This window comes from Rhizoctonia solani, chromosome 7 (assembly GCF_016906535.1).
Source record: "Rhizoctonia solani chromosome 7, complete sequence".
NCBI lineage: Eukaryota > Fungi > Basidiomycota > Agaricomycetes > Cantharellales > Ceratobasidiaceae > Rhizoctonia > Rhizoctonia solani.
Window position 1 is genome coordinate 2,111,581 of NC_057376.1, and position 19,595 is coordinate 2,131,175.

A 19,595-nucleotide genomic window follows, 5' to 3' on the forward strand; every position below is an offset into this window, starting at 1 on the left:
ACCTGCCAAAAGTGCGCGAATGGCTCAATACACTAGTCCCAAGACTAAGGCTCAGATAATTGCGCTGAAAAAGCTCGAATACTCAGATCGGGCTATTGTTCAGCTTTTGCAACCTCAGACCAAGGTCTCTCACGCAACTGTTGGTCGTATCTGGGCCAAGTATGGACTTACTGACCGCCCACTCAATCAACACAATCCCATTCCTGGGCGCCCACAAAAATTAACCCCCAGCAACGTCAGATTCGCCACTTTGGCCCTAGCTTGGAGTAGAGTACCAACAGCAGCAAATATTAGACGGCAGTACTTCCCTGCCGTCGGGTCCTCTACCCTCCGCTGCTACCTCCGAGAGCTGGGTTTACGGCCGTACAAACGCCGCCGAGTACCCCTGCTCACTTATCGGCATAGAAAAGCCCGTTGCGTGTGGGCCCACAGTCGATTATTCTGGCCACAATCACGCTGGGACAACATTGTCTTCTTGGACAAAGTCCAAATCAAGTTATTTGGGGCTGACAGCGGCCAATATTACTGGAGGCAGCCTAGTGAGTCCCCGTATAATCCCCAATACACCAAAAAGACAATATCTCATGGTGGCGGGGGTATCTTCATTTGGGGGTGCATTACCCAAGAGGGAGTTGGGCAATTGTACCTTATACGACGCAAGCTGAACGCCCCGGGATACATTGAAATCCTTGGGGACGCCTTCTTCGGAACCCTTGCCAACTATAAAATCACCCCGTTCAACATTACATTCCAGCACAACCAAGATCCAAAGCATACAGCCAGGCTGACACAACATTGGCTTGCCAGTTGGGGCGTAAGCGTCCTCCCATGGCCGTCAAAAAGCCCGGATTTGAATATAATTGAGAACGTCTGGTGGCATCTGAAGGAGCGCGTGCGTACTCACCGACCTCCCGCTTTGAATAAGGAAGAATTATGGAAAATAGTGAGGGACGAATGGAAACAAATTTCCCCAAAATATATTGGCAATTTGTATGATTCATTACTGCGTCGAGTACAAGCTGTGTATTTAGCTAAAGGTGGAAACACCAAATACTAAAATTTGTATCCAAATTATTCAGTTTTGCATGTCATTTTGGGTGCATGCATGCAGTTGCAGGTGCAATTTGAAAATGCTCAAAAAGAATGAGCCAGCCCAAAAATTTTGCTCATGCGTATCTCCACAAGGAGACTTAGTTTCGATCTAAAACTTTGTACATATGTTCTATACTACTGTATCTACATAATTTACTATTACATCGTAAACGAATTCTCAATCGTGCGGGTGACGCGTGAGCGTCATTGATTTGAGCTCACGTGGCTCAATCTTTTTGGGCGCAAGTGTATATCTAGGGTAGATGTTGAGTTTCGACCAAGGGAAAGTTCAAGGAAACTGTGCACACTTTGATCAATCTTGTTTGGTTTCTCATCTGAGAAAATGTGGGCAAAGCGCTAAGGATTTTGTACGGACTTCACCTTGTGTAAAAATGCGGGATAAATGAGTACGTTTTTGCAGAATGTTCTCCCGCCTTTCACTTCATTTTCACCTATGTGAAACTCTAAAGAAAGCGTGAAACAACGACTACGATTTGCTGAGATTTTGCCGGCGCAAAACCTGGGCCTTTCTCCTGATGAAGATGAAGCTGGCAACAGCAATCCATGGTGGACCCCAAAAGTGCAGATTTTCTGAACGTGAAAAATCGCGCCTTATATGCGGAGTGTTGGCAAAATCCAACCATTTTTTCCATGAATCCGCATCCTCAACTCACCCATGTGTGTTGTCGAGGTGCAGATTCTGCTATTTTAGGTGCAGATGTCTGGCAAAATCTGGATGTCTTGCGGATTTTCTGCAGTTTTGGGGTTCACCGTGATTGCCCACCACCTAACCCACAGATGTGCAGTACCCCAAAAAAGTATTGCACACATGACTGATTGTACAATGTGTGTTGTCTTACTCCCAAGCCAGTGCTTGGATTGATTTGAGTAATTGATATAAGTGGTTAAGATATACTATTAGAGCCTATATACAAAGTTTCATGAGAATTGCTGCAACAGAGACTAAGCTAGGGTCAGTATACCATCAAAGCAGCTGTGCAATACTTTTTTGGGTTCCTGGCTGTGAGAGTGACCCATTGTACCCACCTCAGGAAAGTGTAAATAAAATCAAAGATAAATCTTATTAAATAGCTAAAGCTAGCATGTACTCACTATTTTAGTTTTGGAGCTACTGTTGTATAAATTAATACCAAAGTAAAATGTGTAGCTTCCAGGAGTATACAGTGGGCCACAAATCAAATGGAACATGTGACTGTGATACAGGAAAGTAGTCATTGCTTGAAAATGGTTAAGATATGTAGAATCCATCTACTGATGAAAAAAATTACTATGTACATGATACATCCAAGTGCAAAATATGAGAGAGATTGGATAAGTACAGCTGTAGATATGAACCAATATGTGATTGTGAGTGTCCCATTTGTTTTGCCAATTGTACTTGAAAAGTCAGTGTCCTGTAAATTTTGTGCTCCAGAGCCATTTCCTGGACAATCTTTATCAAACAAAAAGTGCAGAAGGACTAAGAATTAGGCCCAGAACCTATTTGCAGAATATCAGCACTCAAAACAAAGCCCATGCTACTAAAACCAGCTAACTTCAAGAGTTCACATCCTCACCCCCTCTTGCCATGCTACTCTATAACAAGCAAGTGAAATAACTCAAGATGCTACTGACACATATAGAGAGAGGTAATAAGTGTATGTGCCTGAATATAACAGGATTTGAGGAATAAAAAAATGCATGAGAGGCAGAAAAGCACAGAATTGCCAGAAGCATCTTAAGTGCATCAGTCATAGCATATGGAAATAGAAGTGCCAGAGGTCCTAAACATAGCAGAAGTGTACATTATGTACTAGTGAGTATGTGTGCAAGGTCTCAAGCTTATAGCTCCTAAGCCTCAGGAGCAATGGACCATGCAACTCAGAAACACCCACAATGTCCCTTATTTTGTATAGTAAGTAGGCCCTGTGAACATGCATGGTCCATTGCTCCCAAGGCTTAGGAGCTATAAGCTTAAGACCTTGCACACATACTCACTAGTACATAATGTACACTTCTGCTATGTTTAGGACCTCTGGCACTTCTATTTCCATATGCTATGACTGATGCACTTAAGATGCTTCTGGCAATTCTGTGCTTTTCTGCCTCTCATGCATTTTTTTATTCCTCAAATCCTGTTATATTCAGGCACATACACTTATTACCTCTCTCTATATGTGTCAGTAGCATCTTGAGTTATTTCACTTGCTTGTTATAGAGTAGCATGGCAAGAGGGGGTGAGGATGTGAACTCTTGAAGTTAGCTGGTTTTAGTAGCATGGGCTTTGTTTTGAGTGCTGATATTCTGCAAATAGGTTCTGGGCCTAATTCTTAGTCCTTCTGCACTTTTTGTTTGATAAAGATTGTCCAGGAAATGGCTCTGGAGCACAAAATTTACAGGACACTGACTTTTCAAGTACAATTGGCAAAACAAATGGGACACTCACAATCACATATTGGTTCATATCTACAGCTGTACTTATCCAATCTCTCTCATATTTTGCACTTGGATGTATCATGTACATAGTAATTTTTTTCATCAGTAGATGGATTCTACATATCTTAACCATTTTCAAGCAATGACTACTTTCCTGTATCACAGTCACATGTTCCATTTGATTTGTGGCCCACTGTATGCACCCTACCTTGGTACAAACTCAAAATTAGATCTACCTACCCTAGTATGGTTTCAAGCTGGCATAAATTATAGTTATTTTAGTTTGTTAGCACTGAGATATAGAACAATCCCACTCATAGAGAGCTTGGTGAGTCCCAAAGGGGAGTGGACCCCCAAACTTTCAGGAGCTATTTCTCATAACCAAAACTATGTACATGCAAACTGTCTGCTCTGAAAGGAGGGAGTCATCTGGTACTATACATGTGCAAAGTATCAAGCTCTCTGGTGCAAAGCTCTCAGAGAGGCACAGGAGTAAGTAGAAATGAAGTAGTGTTATGGATATGACATTTCTCCTATAATCTGTACTTATTTTCTTAATTGCACAAGTAATACTACAATAAATAAATAAGATGAAGATGCAAACTAAAGTTTTCAAGGTCCCTCTATCCAATTGCAGCCTTTGCAAAACCTCTAGGCCTCAGGAATACCCTCAATATGCAATATCTTTTGCATATATTCTGTTTTCTCACCCATTTAAATATATATAAATTCAGCTGAGTAGATGAACAGTAACAAACAATATTTATCCTGTTTGTAGTATTTCTTATTCAAGATTCTATCTTGTGGCTACACACAGAAATATTCAGGGTCCCCCCTATTGCATAGGCAAGAGCTCTGGCGCTTAATCAGCACTTAAGTGCCAATACACTAAATGCGCCTTTTATCCATCACCCAGGCATCCCACACTCCCAAATCACTTGCGCTTGGGTGCGCCTGTTTGTGCACTCCAGAATGCTGGCTCAAACACTCAGAACAGACAACCTTTGGTGGAGTTATGTCCTGTTTACTGTAAGTACCCAATACAGTGGTATCATACCTTTGGGATTGTTTATTCCAGGGATGAAACACTTAGCCTTGGAACATCCAAGGACCCACACAGGTGAATACTGCCTTGGGGTAGATATTAGGGACTGTTGTTATTTACTGTGTACCAAAGTATTGGCTCCCTCAAGTGTTTCAGTTGCCACCTGTACCTCCTGTACCCCCTGTCCTGGACACAGTTGCATGACCAGTACAAGTGGTTGCATGCTGGCCCAAGCCCAAATTTGGGGGGTAGCAGGTGTAATCATGGGCTGTCAGCAGAGGAATAATAGGGCTCTATGGCTTAGTGGTCAAGCTGGTTCAATTCCAGCTAGTTCTATTTTCCTCTGTTTATGACACCCCCTCATGATATCAATCATGTATATACTTGTTTGTGTGCCTGCTCAGGATATAAAAGGACCCTGTGAAGACACTTCTAATTTATCCTATTTTTATCCTACTTTTACTCTTATATATTGACATATACACACAAGCCTTTAACAGCTTATCTGTGCATTTACTTTAGTGATTGACTCACTGTAAATAGCATAGGAGGTTATTTGGCACACTAAGACCATAGGTCAGTCCCAACAGACACAGGGTAGCCTATTAGTGTACTTACTACAACCCTGTGCCCCTTGACTGTCACAGTTGTTGAGTTCAACATTGAGTATAGTGTGACAATACTGTAAGGATTGCTATGATTGAGTGATAGTGTTTCAATCAACCATATTCCCATATTATAGATAGCTTTATCTATAATATCTCTTAAATCCTGGATATATTTAGGTAAACCCCATAGGTCTTAAATCTTACTTAAGCATCTATAAGTCCTATACTTATTAGGCAAATCCTATAAATCCTGTACATTAGTCAGGTAACTCTCTTACCTAAGGTACTGTCCCAGAGAGCTTAAGTATACATACCCTGAGTCACTTAGGCTTAAGTAACATTAGTCTAAGGTACTATACATAACCAACCACCTGCACTTGATAGTTGCTAGACTATTTGTTAGGTGTTGTAGACACACTCAATACCACAGAATGTATTCCAATTTTCTCAAATTTAAACAAAGTTGAATGGACAACATTTTCAATCACATGACTTTGGCACTTATATCATACACTAGGCGCCAAGCCACATCTCCATCCATGCTTACTTAGCATACATAGCCACCTCCACTTGATGACATCATTATGACATGTCAGTGACATGTATGCATGAGTAAGGCCACAGTTGGAGCAGGGTTCTTATTTGATACAGTATTGCATATCTGTATATTTGTAATTAGTAGTTCCTTAGAATATATAAGGAGGCCAACCAACCATGGTGACACCCAGGTCAATTACCTCTTGTTGCTTCATCACATTGTACAAGGGCCTGATGCCCAGTAATCACTAAGTAGCTACACACATACACACCTTAAGCATTGCCTCTACCGTACTTACATAGCTTGCCAACACCTTATAGTGCTTAGGCACTGTAGTTAGTAGTCTTGTTGTTGTAGGTAGACTTCTCACTGCCTTAAGCAGTACACTTGTATTCTCCCATGGCCATAAGTGCCTGCTACCTTGACATCCCCACCAATTTCTAGGACATTAGGAGTTGTTTGTTCCTGATAGACCTAGCCTGTATTGTGCATATATTCTGCACATACACTAAGCAGCAAAAATATTGCAACCCCCATGAGGAATAGCTGGAGGCCAAGCAACACACTTTCAGGTATAGGTTTATATACAAGATCTGTAGACCTGTATGAGAGCTAGGTGATGTCAAAAAACAGGGTGAAAATACCAATCTTGGTGTGCTAAACAGGGAGGATAAGAAACAGGGGTTTTTCCAGCCTGCCAACCAGTAAATATCTTGCTCAGAGCTGCTAATGAAACTTGAAGAGAAACAAAATCTGAGTAGTATAGCACTTTCAAGCGTGCAGATCTGTGCGCTTGTTGTGGAGATATGCGCCTTCAGATCTAGGGAGGGTTACTAGGAAACCTCCCATTTTCAGCAATTTCCAATCAGTCTCCTAGTAACCCCTCCTACATTGGAAGGCGCATATCTCCACAACAAGCGCACAGATCTGCACGCTTGAAAGTGCTATACTACTCAGATTTTGTTTCTCTTCAAGTTTCATTAGCAGCTCTGAGCAAGATATTTACTGGTTGGCAGGCTGGAAAAACCCCTGTTTCTTATCCTCCCTGTTTAGCACACCAAGATTGGTATTTTCACCCTGTTTTTTGACATCACCTAGCTCTCATACAGGTCTACAGATCTTGTATATAAACCTATACCTGAAAGTGTGTTGCTTGGCCTCCAGCTATTCCTCATGGGGGTTGCAATATTTTTGCTGCTTAGAGTATATTCTGATTCTTAATACTAGTCCTTAGTTATTCCCATATGCATTTTGTATATAGTAGTTCCTTCTTACTCCTGTACTTACACAACTCTTAACACTCTCCCAATTGACTTACCCACAAGGTTCAGGGTTACTCCAGAGTCTTTCCTAGCTACCCAGTATTGATTGGGACCTTACTAGAGGCTATACATGCTGCAATACCTTACAGGCAGAGTTCAGCAAGCTTAAGAGGCTGAAAAAGCTAAATAAGGCACTCTAAAATAAGTAGGGAAGATCTAAGAGATCTTGAAGTTCATAAGAGGGGTAAAAGTGGGACAAAAGATGGGATGAAAATGGGATGCATTGAAAGGGTCTCCCTCAGGGGCTTTATATACCTCAGAGGGAGAGCAAACAACTATATACATGATGGACAAAAGAGGAGGTTACATGAGAGGTACAGTCTGAGCTATTTATAGAATGTTCTAGAGCATATATGACTAAATTACATTAGTGTGAATGCTAAAAATAGCTATGAGTTAAGGTAGGAACTCATAGAAAGGGCTAGAAACTTAAATGGTTAGTTTCACCATCAATTTGGCTCAGAATCAGACAATTCCTTCTTGAAAAGTGAGATGCTGCTGCATCCAACCTATTGGTATTTCTCTGCATAGTAATATGCCTATTTCTCACCAACCTTTGGCGTTTATTTGCAATTACTAAGTGCTGGTGCTTCCATGTTTACTGGCACTTGTCCCATGGTCTGTAAGTACTGTTCCTGCATATAAATGTATGGTATACAAAATACTATAAATAATAGAAACAATAGTATGAACTATTCACATGAACTAATGTGTATTCACTTGCGCCCAAAAAGATTGAGCCATGTGAGCTCAAATCAATGATGCTCATGTGTCACCTGCACAAGTGAGAATTTGTTTACAATGTAATAGTAGAGTATGTAGATACAGTAGTATAGAATATATAGACAGAGTTTTGGATTGAAACTAAGTCTCCTTGTGGAGATATGTGTGAGCAAAACTTTTGGGCTGGCTCATTCTTTTTGATCATTTTTCAAATTACACCTGCAACTGTGCACATGCACCCAAAATGACATGCAAAATGGAATAACTTGGATACAAATTTTAGTACTTGGTGTTTCCACCTTTAGCTAAATACACAGCCTGTACTCAACACAGTAATGAATCATACAAATTGCCAATACATTTTGGGGAAATTTGTTTCCACTTGTCCCTCACTATTTTCCATAACTCTTCCTTATTTAAAGCAAGGGGTTGGTGAGAGTGCATGTGCTCCTTCAGATGCCACCAGACATTCTCAATTATGTTGAAATCCAGGCTTCTTGACAGCCATGGGAGGTTGCTTATGCCCTAACTGACAAGTCAATGTGTCAGCCTGGCTGTATGCTTTGAATCTTGGTCATGCTGGAATATAATGTCAAACAGGGTGATTTTATGGTTAGCAAGGGTTCCAAAGAGGGCATCCCCAAGGATTTCAATGTATCCCAGGGCATTCAGCTTGCATTGTATAAGGTACAATCACCTGACTCCCTCTTGGGTAATGCACCCCCAAATAAAAATACCCCTGCCACCATGAGATATTGTCTTTTGGTGTATTGGGGATTATATGGGGACTCACTAGGTTGCCTCCAGTAATATTGGCTGCTGTTGGCCCCAAATAACTTGATTCAGACTTTGTCCAAGAAGACAATGTCATCCCAGTGTGATTATGGCCAGAATATTCAACTGTGGGTCCACATGCAACAGGCTTTTCTATACCAATAAATTAGCAGGGGCACTTGGCAGCATTTGTAAAGTTGTAAACCCAGCTCTTGGAGGTAGTAGCAGCAAGCAGAGGACCCAACAGCAGGGAGGTACTGCTGTTCAATGTTTGCTGCTGTTGGTACTCTACTCTGAGCTGGGGCCAAAGCAGCAAATCTGATGTTGCTATGGGTTAATTTTTGTGGGCATCCAGGAATGGGATTATGTCAATTGAGTGGGCAGTCAGTAAGTCCATACTTGGCTCAGATACAACCAACAGTAGCATGAGAAGCCTGGGTCTCAGGTTGCAAAAGCTGAACAATTGCCCAATCTGAGTATTCAAGACTTTTCAGTGCAATTATCTGAGCCTTGGTCTTGGGGCTAGTGTATTGAGCCATTTGGGCACTTTTGACAGGTGTTCAGGCATAAAAAGGGGTGGTAAACAGCAGTCAATGAGGGAGGACCAAGCAGCTTATGTAAAGTGATCAAAAAGAATGAGCCAGCCCAAAAATTTTGCTCATGCAAATCTCCACAAGGAGACTTAGTTTCAACCCAAAACTCTGTCTCTATGTTCTCTACTACTGTATCTACATACTCTACTATTACATTTCAAACAAATTCTCACTTGTGCAGGTGATGCATGAGTGTCATTGATTTGAGCTCACATGGCTCAATCTTTTTGGGTGCAAGTGTATGCAAGTGCAATCAGGAAATAGACTTTAAAAGGTCTTGTAGCACTGCCAGTTTCCAAAAATAGTTATGTGTATGCCCATATTTGGATAGAGCAAATATGATTACCCTAGTTTGCACTTTATGCTTTTGGCAATTAGGGGTGTACATGTCTAAAATATCTATTCCATAACAGGGTTCACAGAGCAAGGAATGGTGGAATTGAAAAGGTGAGTTATTCTTGGGGATTCCAAGCCAATTCACAGTCCTCTTTTATAATAACAACTGAAAATGGTGTTAATACAAAGAAGGGAGCAGCATCCAGGCTGTGCATGCCATGAGCCTCACCTCCCAACATGGCTATGTATTGCCTGTTGCTTCCCCCTCCTCCCCAGTGCATGTGTCTGGGGAACTCATGTACATCCCATCTGTATCCATCTGATCTGTTTGTATGTTTCCTGTCTTCCTTGGTTATGTTCTTCCCACTTCTCTTTTTGCTTCTTGTACTTAGTTGTTGTACTCCACTGTAATGTGGGTACACACTAGTGAGGTGGGCGCTTAGGGCTGTATCTAGTACAAGGTAAATCTGACTAAGCTATCTATCTAGGCTAACTACTGAGAAAACCGCTTAAGGCGGCAACTACTGAACTAACTACAGTGATGAGGGGGCCTTAGGCCTGGGAGGTGTGGTAGGTGAGGTAAAGGGGTAAGTGTTTGCTACTGATGGGGGCTGGCTACTTAGCTGGCTGAAGGTATCCTCCTCAATGAGTATGAGACAAGGTAAAATCAACTTGGGGTTTCCAAGCAATTTTCCTGCAGTATATATAGACAAAAAGGTAACTATGTACATGGTCTGTGCTTGTGTGAAAGGAAGAGTCCATGTGAAAAAGGAAGCATGCTGTGGGCTGCGCAGAAGCATGGATTTCTCCTAAGCGCCCTTGGCATGGCATCTTGGCATAATAAGCACCAAGGTCATGTGATTGAAAAACACAAGATATTGAGTCTGTAAAAAATAGTAAAAATATCAGAAAAAAGAGGCAATTCCAGTGGTATATGTTAGGAGGTTGTAACATTAGTCCAGACTTACTCCATTCTAACTGCTTCTGCCTTGCTTATCCTGCTGCACACTTGCACAGTTTACTGTGCAGAGCTTCTGAGCCATATGCTCTATCTTGCTTCCCAGTTGTATAGCCTGGACACCATCCCTTCTCATGTATTTACTCCCTTTTACTTATGTTATAAAAGAAGACTGAATTGGGTTGGAAAGCCCAAGAACAATTCACCTTGTCAATTCCCCATTTGCCTATCTGTGCAGACTGTCTCATTATCTCACAGCAATCATTTCTCCCTTGGTTGTGACTGTCCTGGACATGGTCACATGACCAGTACAAGTGCTTGCATGCTGGTCCAAGCCCAAATTTGGGGGGTAGCAGGTGTAATCATGGGTTGTCAGCAGAGGAATAATAGGGCTCTATGGCTTATTGGTCAAGCTAGTTCAATTCCAGCTAGTTCTATTTTCCTCTGTTTATGACAGATACCAATCAAGCAGAAGGTGGATTCTATAAGTACATGCTGGCAGGGCACTAGAGAGTTATTGGGGCCTGGTTGTATGGCTAGTCACTTGCTAGTAAGGGCACTTGTGGCAGCAACTACTACAAGGGCATCAACTATCTAAGGCTAACTACTGTGCAGATTGCTGTGAGGCAAAAAGGGGGAGTGGACCTATGTGGAAGAGAGGCCTATGGCTAATGGCAACTAACTACTGATTATCTACAGGATGAGTAAAGGGTCTTAGGGACCCAGCACTAACTGCTGACTGCTGAGTACCTGTCTGTGATGGTAGACAGGGTAAAATCAACTTGGGGACTCCAAGCAATAGTCTAACTACATATACAATGAATCAAATAAGAAGTTTGCTGCAGACTGTGCAGAAGCATCTTGGCAGGTGTTATCACCTGGCTTTTGAATAAGCACCAATATTATGTGACTAAAAAAGTAAAGGTAAATAGTTTGTAAAAAGTACTAGAAATATCAGAAAAAACAGGGAGATTTGGTTTTATGAATTCTGGGAGTCTAACAAGAGCAAACAAGTTAGTACACATGTCAGGAGGTGAGGCTCATGACACAAGTCAAGATACAGTATAAGTACCATGGCTATGATTACATAATAAGCCCTGTGGCTACAGTAATTCAACTCATATATCTGAATAAATGTGACTTGGAGAAAACAGAACAGGGAAAAAGTCCATAAAGTAAAATAATGAAAATTCAGAACAAATTTGAGAATGTGTCATGGGTCATAACATGGGTGGTTGTGGTCAGGTTGATAATAGAATCCTGTTGTAAGACTAAGTAGAGAACATGCATACACAAAGTAATATTATTCACTCTTCAAACTCTTGTACCCACTTGATGAAGCTGTTGCAGATGGACTGAATCTTGGAACACACAAAGGGTCTGTTGATGCATTTATTAATGAGATGGACAAGGCAAATAAAGTGAAAGTAGTATTGCAAGTCCATAAACCAGTGACACAGTCATTTGGGCACAAAGTATAGAGCCCAGCACAATCAATACTCTGCAATGAAGTGGGTTTTATGGAATAGGAATCAATATTAAAAGACTGCAAAGTAAAGGAGAGAAAAAGCAAACACAATGTATCTTTGAGATAGTGTTGTAGACACACATATACCAAGGGAATTAATTCCTATTTTCTCAATTTTAAACAAAACTAAACAGACAACATTTTTGATCACTCAACTTCAGCACTTATATCATATGCTAAGCGCCAAGCCACATCCCCATCCACGCTTACTCAGCACACGTAGCCACCTCCACCTATGATGTCATCATGACATGTCAGTGACACGTATGCATGAGTAAGACTGACTGCAGAGCAGGGTTCTTATTGGATTAGCTATTTGATATCATGTATTGTAAATAAGCTCTCTTATAGAATATATAAGGAGGCCAACTGACCATGGTAACACCCAGGTCAATTACCTCTTGTTGCATTCCACTAAGTGTACAAGGCCTTACAGCCAGTAAATACTAAGTAGCTACATAACTAGATAGTCCACACCACCTTAAGCAGCCTCCTCACTGTACTTAGATAGCTTGTTGCTGCCTCAAGTGGACTTGTCATTGTAGGATAGTAGTTTGTTGCTGTAGATAGGACCCTTGTTGCCTTAAGCAACTTTCTCTTACTGTAAGCTGCGGCCACAAGTGCCATTCCCTTGACGTCCTACTAGACGTCTAGGACACTAGGTAATCAACCTTAAGTTGGTTGCAAACCATGCCCACAAAGCACACCCACTCAGACCCATCAAACAAGAAGGTCCCCTGTACTAGCACAAGGGAAATCACCTGATCAGGCTTGCCTTTTGCTATCAATAATCAAACTAGCATCAGCCCCAGGTAGTACCAAATTGCTATAAGGCAGACGGATTCTAATTGCCTGCATACTACTGGTCACTGCACCTTTTGTCAGTGGAACTAGTCAGCAGATCCACCTGCTTGCAGAAAACCCGTTCCACATCACACCTGTACACAGCAGTTGATTGGTCAATAGGGACTGTCCAACGCTAGGCAGTTGATGCAAGTTCTTAGCGCTAGAACAATAAAAGCAAACTATAAGTCCTGATATAGGCACCATCTCCCCCACCTTGCCCAACATTACGTTGCATACCCCCTCTTGCGCTTCCTCCCACGCCTCACAGCGCACTGCTTCCCACCAAGGCCACTTGTACCCCCATGAGATGGCAACCTGCTCCTGGAGCTCCACTTGTCCCTGTCCCCTCTTGATCAAGGAGAGCTGGGACCCACTCTTCCAGCAACTGCTGTTGAGTCAGGAAGCCTCAAACCTGAGGTCTTTGGGGAAGTCTCCCTCAGCCGCGCCATCTCCCTTATCCTGGGACTACAAAACCAAGTCCTCCAACTTGAGCGGGAACTCAAAGAAACCAAGGAAGCAAACAAGGAAGCCCAAGACTGGATGGGCGCAGTTGACCAAGCCCTTGCTTGCATTGAGGCTAGGGGTGGAGCACAACCCCACACTCCCAAAGACCAAAAACCCCTGGTCATCAAAGCAACACCCAGGCCCCTACCAAAGGCTGACCCTCTTCCAGCGCCTAGTGCGCCCCTCATTGCCTGGGCTAACCCCACAAAAGCTCCCCCCATCTTTGCACAGCCAACCCCTGTCTGGGCCCCTCTGCAAGTCTATACTCCCCCTCCACCTTTGCCTATCAGACTCCACTCCCCCTAAGTCCCTCAACCAACGGCTCCTGTAGCCACATACCAACCCCCAGTCAAGGTAGACCACCCTGACACCTATACTGGGAAAATAGGGAACAAAGCCTGCCAGTGGCTCACACAAATGCTGGCGTGGGTACGTCTGAATCAATGGATGTTCCCAACGGATCAGGAGGTATTATCCTTCCTCCTGATGAACATGAAGGATGTAGCAGGGGCCTGGGCCCATCCCCATCTTGATCAACTTGGGTCCCATAGGGCCCTGACCCAAACAGTTGATGAGTTCAGGATGGAGTTCTTGGCTGCATTTGGGAATCTGGATGCCATGCAAGCCGCTGAGCGGCAAATCACCAACCTTACTCAGACAGGCACCTGTGCTGAGTATATCACAAAATTCAGGACCATTGCCATGGACCTGGATTGGAGCAACTCCACCCTCTGTGGGCAATTTGCACATGGCCTCCATTGGGAGGTCAGCCGCCTCATTGCCACACATGAGCAGCAACCCACCACCCTCCTGGAGCTGCAGAACGCGGCCCTTGTCATCAACAATGCCCTCCAAGAGGAGTGCACCAGCCACTTGCAGAAGGGTAATAAGCCTGGCTCCTCCAACTCTACTCCCAATAGGGGGGCAAGTACCGGCCAACAGGCCACAAGACCAGGGCGCCTATCCAGGGATCCTAACTTTGTCTCCAAGGAGGAGCAAAACTGCTGAAGGGCTGAAGGCCTCTGTATCAAATGCGGTAAGGTTAGCCACAAGTTTGCAGAATGCTGCACCGGCTGGAAAGCCACACCTAAGGAGGAAGGTGTTAAAAAGGAAGCTGCCAAAATTGGCAAAGAGTCTGGACCCAATTTGGGAAAAGACTAAGGGTACCTGCTGCCATGCGCAAGGACCCCAAGGACTCTGGCTGTGTTGAAATTTGTAATATATCTAGTAGCTCAAATAGAATCTCACCCCTCTTCACAATTTCAATTACACCAGAGAAACAAGCAGAATCACTAGAAGTCTTGATAGACTCAGGCGCCACCTCCTTGTTCATACACCCCTGCACTGCAGAATTACTCCGCCTTCCACTCATTGACCTAACCACACCTTGCACTGTTACCATGCTTGATGGGTCAAGCCCCCAGGCTGGCAAAATCTGGAAGAAGGCCCAACTCACCTTCTCCTATGATGGCAAATGCATAACCAAAACATTCCTTGTATGTAACACAGGGTCCCATGCTGCCATCTTAGGGCTGAAATGGTTGGATGCCCACAACCCAGAAATTGATTGGAATTTGCACACCCTCACCTTCCCACATCCACCACCAGAACACGTGGCTATTGACAAAGAAGAGGAAGCTGACAAGAACCCCCTTGAAGGAGTACCCTCCAAATACCATCCTTATGCTAAGGTATTTGGGGAAGAAGAATTCAATAAGCTTCCACCTCACAGGCATTACAATATTGGCATTGAGCTCATGGAAGAAGGACCCCTTAACTCTCCCCTCTATAGCATGACCAATGCCAAATCCGCCACACTCAAGGATTGGCTCAGGGATGAACTTAAAGCCAGGAAGATCTGTCCCAGTAAATCATCTATCAGTTCCCCTGTCATGTTTGTACCCAAAAAGGATGGATCCAACCAATTGGTAGTTGATTATTGATGCCTCAATAACCAGACCAAGAAAAATGTGTGCCCCTTACCTTGCCCAGATGACCTAATGGCCCAGCTCTGTGGCACCAAGGTCTTCACCAAATTAGATCTATGGTAGGGATACAACAATGTCTGTGTTAAGGAGGGTGACAAATGGAAAACAGCCTTCCGTACCAAGTATGGGTTGTACAAATCCCTGGTCATGACCTTTGGACTTACAAACACCCCCACTGCATTCCAACACTTCATGAACAAACTGTTCAAGGACTTGCTTGACATCTGTGTCATTATCTACCTTGATGACATCTTGATCTACTCCAAAACTGACATCAACCATACCAAGCATGTCCATGAAGTACTATGCCAACTGATGGAAAATTGGCTATTCTGTAAGGCATCAAAATGTACATTCCATGTCACATCTGTGGAATACCTAGGGATCATTGTGTTGGATAAAGGGTTCAGTCTGGACAAGCTCAAAATCCAGGTGGTCCAAGAATGGCCAATCCCTACCAAGGTCAAAGAGGTTCAATCATTCTTAGGGTTTGCCAACTTTCTACATTGGTTTGTTGCCAACTTCAGCCACATGGCCAGACCATTACACAACCTGGTCAAGAAGGACACACCATGGGTATGGGGAACCAAGGAACAGGAGTTGTTCCAAGGGCTCAAGGATGCAATTACCAATGCCCCAGTACTATGCCACGTGGATCCTACCAAACCATATTTCCTGGAAACAGATGCATCCAGTGCAGCTCTAGATTCCATTCTCAGCCAACATCAGGAAGATGGTTGCCTACATCCGCTAGGGTTCTTATTGGAATCATTTAAGGGAGCTGAACAAAACTACAATACCCATGATAAAGAACTCTTGGCAATTATCTGCTCCTTTGAGCACTGGCGCATCTTCCTAGAAGGAACAGCACACCCCATCACTGTCTTCACCAACCACTGGAACTTGGAATACTGGAAGGAATCCCAAATGTTCAACTGCCACCATGCCAGATGGCATCTATTGCTAGCTGGGTATAACTTCCAAATTGTCTATTGCCCAGGGAAGCAATCAGGGAGACCCTATGCACTCTCATGCTGCTCTGATCACGCCAACATTCCTCCTGCTCATCAGACCATGCTCCCAGAACCTGTCTTTGCCAATGTTGCCCTAGTAATCCTGGAGAAGGAGTTACAATGCCAGATTGAAGCATCCCTAGATCAGGACAAATCCTTAGAAGCAATCCTCCAGTTCCTCCAAAACAAATCAAAGGCACCTCCATCAATCAAACAGGCCTTCAAAGATTACAAAATGGAAGCTGGGTTGCTGTTCTACCAAGGTTGCATAGTGGTCCCTGATGTAGGAACCTTGAGAACAGACTTACTGCGGATCTTTCATGACAGCCCCTTAGCTGGTCACCCTGGGAGGCAACAAATGTTAGAACTGGTCTCCAGAAATTATTACTGGCCTGGCATCTGCACTGACACATACTGGCATGTTGATTCCTGCAAGACCTGCCAAAGAATCTGGAAACCAAAGTACACATCCATCCCCCCACAACCACTAGAACTCCCATCACAACCTTGGCAACATGTGTCAGATGACATGATTGTAGATCTACCCAAGGATGGAAACAACAACTCAATCCTGGTCATCATTGACAGCTTCACCAAGTACGGAATATTTGTCAAATGCTCCAAGAAACTCAAAGCACCCAAGTTAGTGGAACTATTCCTGGAACACATGTGGAAGCACCATGGCATACCAGAAAAGACCATATCCAATAGGGGGAGAGTTTTCAATAACAAATTCCTGCAAGCCCTGTACAAACAATTGGGTATTGATCCACACTTCTCCTTGGCATACCACCCCCAGAGCAATAGACAAACAGAACAGGTCAATTCTTCCATCAAACACTTCCTCAGGGCCTACTCAGGGGTCAACCAGCAGGATTGGACAAAGTGGCTGCCAATGGCCAAATTTGCATACAACAACACTGTCCATAGTAGCACAGGGAAAACACCATTCAAGGCTCTGTACAGTTGGGAACCTACCCTAACACCATCCAATGTACCCACAGATGTACCAGAAGCCAATGACCTTGCCCAAACAATGGAAACACAATGGAAGGAAGTGGAATCAGCTCTTTGGCAATCTAAATCACGGACAACTGCCAGAGAAGAAGGGAAACCACTGGAATTTGAGATTGGAGAAGAAGCTTGGCTTGATGCCAAGAATGTCAATCTCAAGACACTAAGTCCCAAGCTAACAGAACAATGCCTGGGACCATTCAGGGTTACTGAGAAAATCTCCAACTGTGCCTACTGGCTCAAATTACCACCTACCATGCGTATTCACAATGTGTTCTACATTGGGTTACTATCAAAGGTCAAAAGGGATGACAAATGCACCTTTGATAACTGCCCCCCACCAGTCACTGTGGACAGAGAAGAGGAATATGAGGTTGAAGGAATGACAGATATGGAAGAAAGGAATGGCAAGTGGATTTCAGGGTCAAATGGGAAGGCTATGGAAGCAAAGAAAATATGTGGGAGCCCCAAACAAACCTCAAAAATGCGGAAAAACCTTTAAAGAAATACAAGGAAGAAATGAGAAAGAAGGCCCTTGGCGCCACCAAGGCCCTTAGAGGGGGGCAGTGTTGTAGACATACATATACCAAGGGAATTAATTCCTATTTTCTCAATTTTAAACAAAACTAAACTGTAGAAAGAATATGTTTGTAAATAGAACTATATCAATACAAAACAATAGTAAAGACAGTAGTGTGAATAGAGAAAGAGAGGATGAGGTACTATACAGTTGAGTGCACCTGTATTTATACCTTTACATTATAGTCAAGTCATCTAGTATATGACTAGGTATTGTTGCTTGACTTGATTACATGCATGTTCCAGTAGATTCCAGATCCTTCTTGTATTTACTACTATATACACTTGCGCCCAAAAAGATTGAGCCACGTGAGCTCAAATCAATGACGCTCACGCGTCACCCGCACAATTGAGAATTCGTTTACAATGTAATAGTAAATTATGTAGATACAGTAGTATAGAACATATGTACAAGGTTTCAGATCAAAATTAAGTCTCCTTGTGGAGATACACGTGAGCAAAATTTTTGGGCTGGCTCATTCTTTTTGATCACTTTATATAAGCTACTTGGTCCTCCTCATTGAGTGCCATTTACCACCCCTTTTTACACTTGAATACCAGCCAAAAGTGCGCAAATGGCTCAATACACTAGTCCCAAGACTAAGGCTCAGATAATTGCGCTGAAAAAGCTCAAATACTCAGATTGGGCAATTGTTCAGCTTTTGCAACCTCAGACCAAGGTCTCTCACGCAACTGTTGGTTGTATCTGGGCCAAGTATGGACTTACTGACCGCCCACTTGATTGACACAATCCCATTCCTGGGCGCCCACAAAAACTAACCCCCAGCAATGTCAGATTTGCTGCTTTGGCCCTAGCTTGGAGTAGAGTACCAACAGCAGCAAATATTAGATGGCAGTACTTCCCTGCCGTTGGGTCCTCTACCCTCCGCCGCTACCTCTGAGAGCTGGGTTTACAGCTGTACAAACGCCGCCAAGTACCCCTGCTCACTTATTGGCATAGAAAAGCCTGTTGCGCGTGGGCCCACAGTTGATTATTCTGGCCACAATCACGCTGGGACAACATTGTCTTCTTGGACAAAGTCCAAATCAAGTTATTTGGGGCTAACAGCAGCCAATATTACTGGAGGCAACCTAGTGAGTCCCTGTATAATCCCTGATACACCAAAAAGACAATATCTCATGGTGGCAGGGGTATCTTCATTTGGGGGTACATTACCCAAGAGGGAGTTGGGCAATTGTACCTTATACAACGCAAGCTGAACGCCCTGGGATACATTGAAATCCTTGGGGACGCCTTCTTTGGAACCCTTGCCAACTATAAAATCACTGCATTTGACATTACATTCCAGCACAACCAAGATCCAAAGCATACAGCCAGGCTGACACAACATTGGCTTGCCAGTTGGGGCGTAAGCGTCCTCCCATGGCTGTCAAAAAGCCTGGATTTGAATATAATTGAGAATGTCTGGTGGCATCTGAAGGAGCGCGTGCGTACTCACCAACCTCCTGCTTTGAATAAGGAAGAATTATGGAAAATAGTGAGGGACGAATGGAAACAAATTTCCCCAAAATATATTGGCAATTTGTATGATTCATTACTGCGTCGAGTACAAGCTGTGTATTTAGCTAAAGGTGGAAACACCAAATACTAAAATTTGTATCCAAATTATTCAGTTTTGCATGTCATTTTGGGTGCATGCGTGCAGTTGCAGGTGCAATTTGAAAATGCTCAAAAAG

At 43.3% G+C, this 19,595-nt stretch overlaps 6 protein-coding genes across 6 annotated transcripts; 5 read left to right on the forward strand and 1 right to left on the reverse strand.

Annotated features, from left to right (window-relative positions):
• Window positions 1-19: 19 nt before the first annotated feature.
• RhiXN_06837 (Transposable element Tcb2 transposase) lies at window positions 20-1,057 on the forward strand (the record flags this gene model as incomplete). The annotated part of the gene is made up of 1 exon (XM_043326653.1): window positions 20-1,057. The coding sequence occupies one exon, from the start codon at window positions 20-22 to the stop codon at window positions 1,055-1,057; it is 1,038 nt and encodes a 345-aa protein (XP_043182085.1).
• A 7,647-nt stretch (window positions 1,058-8,704) lies between these two features.
• On the reverse strand, window positions 8,705-9,077 carry RhiXN_06838 (uncharacterized protein; the record flags this gene model as incomplete). The annotated part of the gene is made up of 2 exons (XM_043326654.1): window positions 8,705-8,865; window positions 8,951-9,077. 2 exons carry the CDS (start codon window positions 9,075-9,077, stop codon window positions 8,705-8,707), a joined length of 288 nt encoding a protein of 95 aa, XP_043182086.1.
• Window positions 9,078-12,643: 3,566 nt separating this feature from the next.
• On the forward strand, window positions 12,644-13,609 carry RhiXN_06839 (uncharacterized protein; the record flags this gene model as incomplete). The annotated part of the gene is made up of 2 exons (XM_043326655.1): window positions 12,644-12,692; window positions 13,107-13,609. The coding sequence occupies 2 exons, from the start codon at window positions 12,644-12,646 to the stop codon at window positions 13,607-13,609; spliced, it is 552 nt and encodes a 183-aa protein (XP_043182087.1).
• Window positions 13,610-13,720: 111 nt separating this feature from the next.
• Window positions 13,721-14,464, forward strand: RhiXN_06840 (Retrotransposon gag protein; the record flags this gene model as incomplete). Its single annotated transcript, XM_043326656.1, has 2 exons — window positions 13,721-14,284; window positions 14,345-14,464. The coding sequence occupies 2 exons, from the start codon at window positions 13,721-13,723 to the stop codon at window positions 14,462-14,464; spliced, it is 684 nt and encodes a 227-aa protein (XP_043182088.1).
• A 239-nt stretch (window positions 14,465-14,703) lies between these two features.
• On the forward strand, window positions 14,704-17,820 carry RhiXN_06841 (Retrotransposable element Tf2 protein; the record flags this gene model as incomplete). Its single annotated transcript, XM_043326657.1, has 3 exons — window positions 14,704-15,231; window positions 15,262-15,327; window positions 15,379-17,820. 3 exons carry the CDS (start codon window positions 14,704-14,706, stop codon window positions 17,818-17,820), a joined length of 3,036 nt encoding a protein of 1,011 aa, XP_043182089.1.
• A 652-nt stretch (window positions 17,821-18,472) lies between these two features.
• Window positions 18,473-19,510, forward strand: RhiXN_06842 (Transposable element Tcb2 transposase; the record flags this gene model as incomplete). The annotated part of the gene is made up of 3 exons (XM_043326658.1): window positions 18,473-18,592; window positions 18,714-18,992; window positions 19,028-19,510. The coding sequence occupies 3 exons, from the start codon at window positions 18,473-18,475 to the stop codon at window positions 19,508-19,510; spliced, it is 882 nt and encodes a 293-aa protein (XP_043182090.1).
• Between the last annotated feature and the right edge of the window lie 85 nt (window positions 19,511-19,595).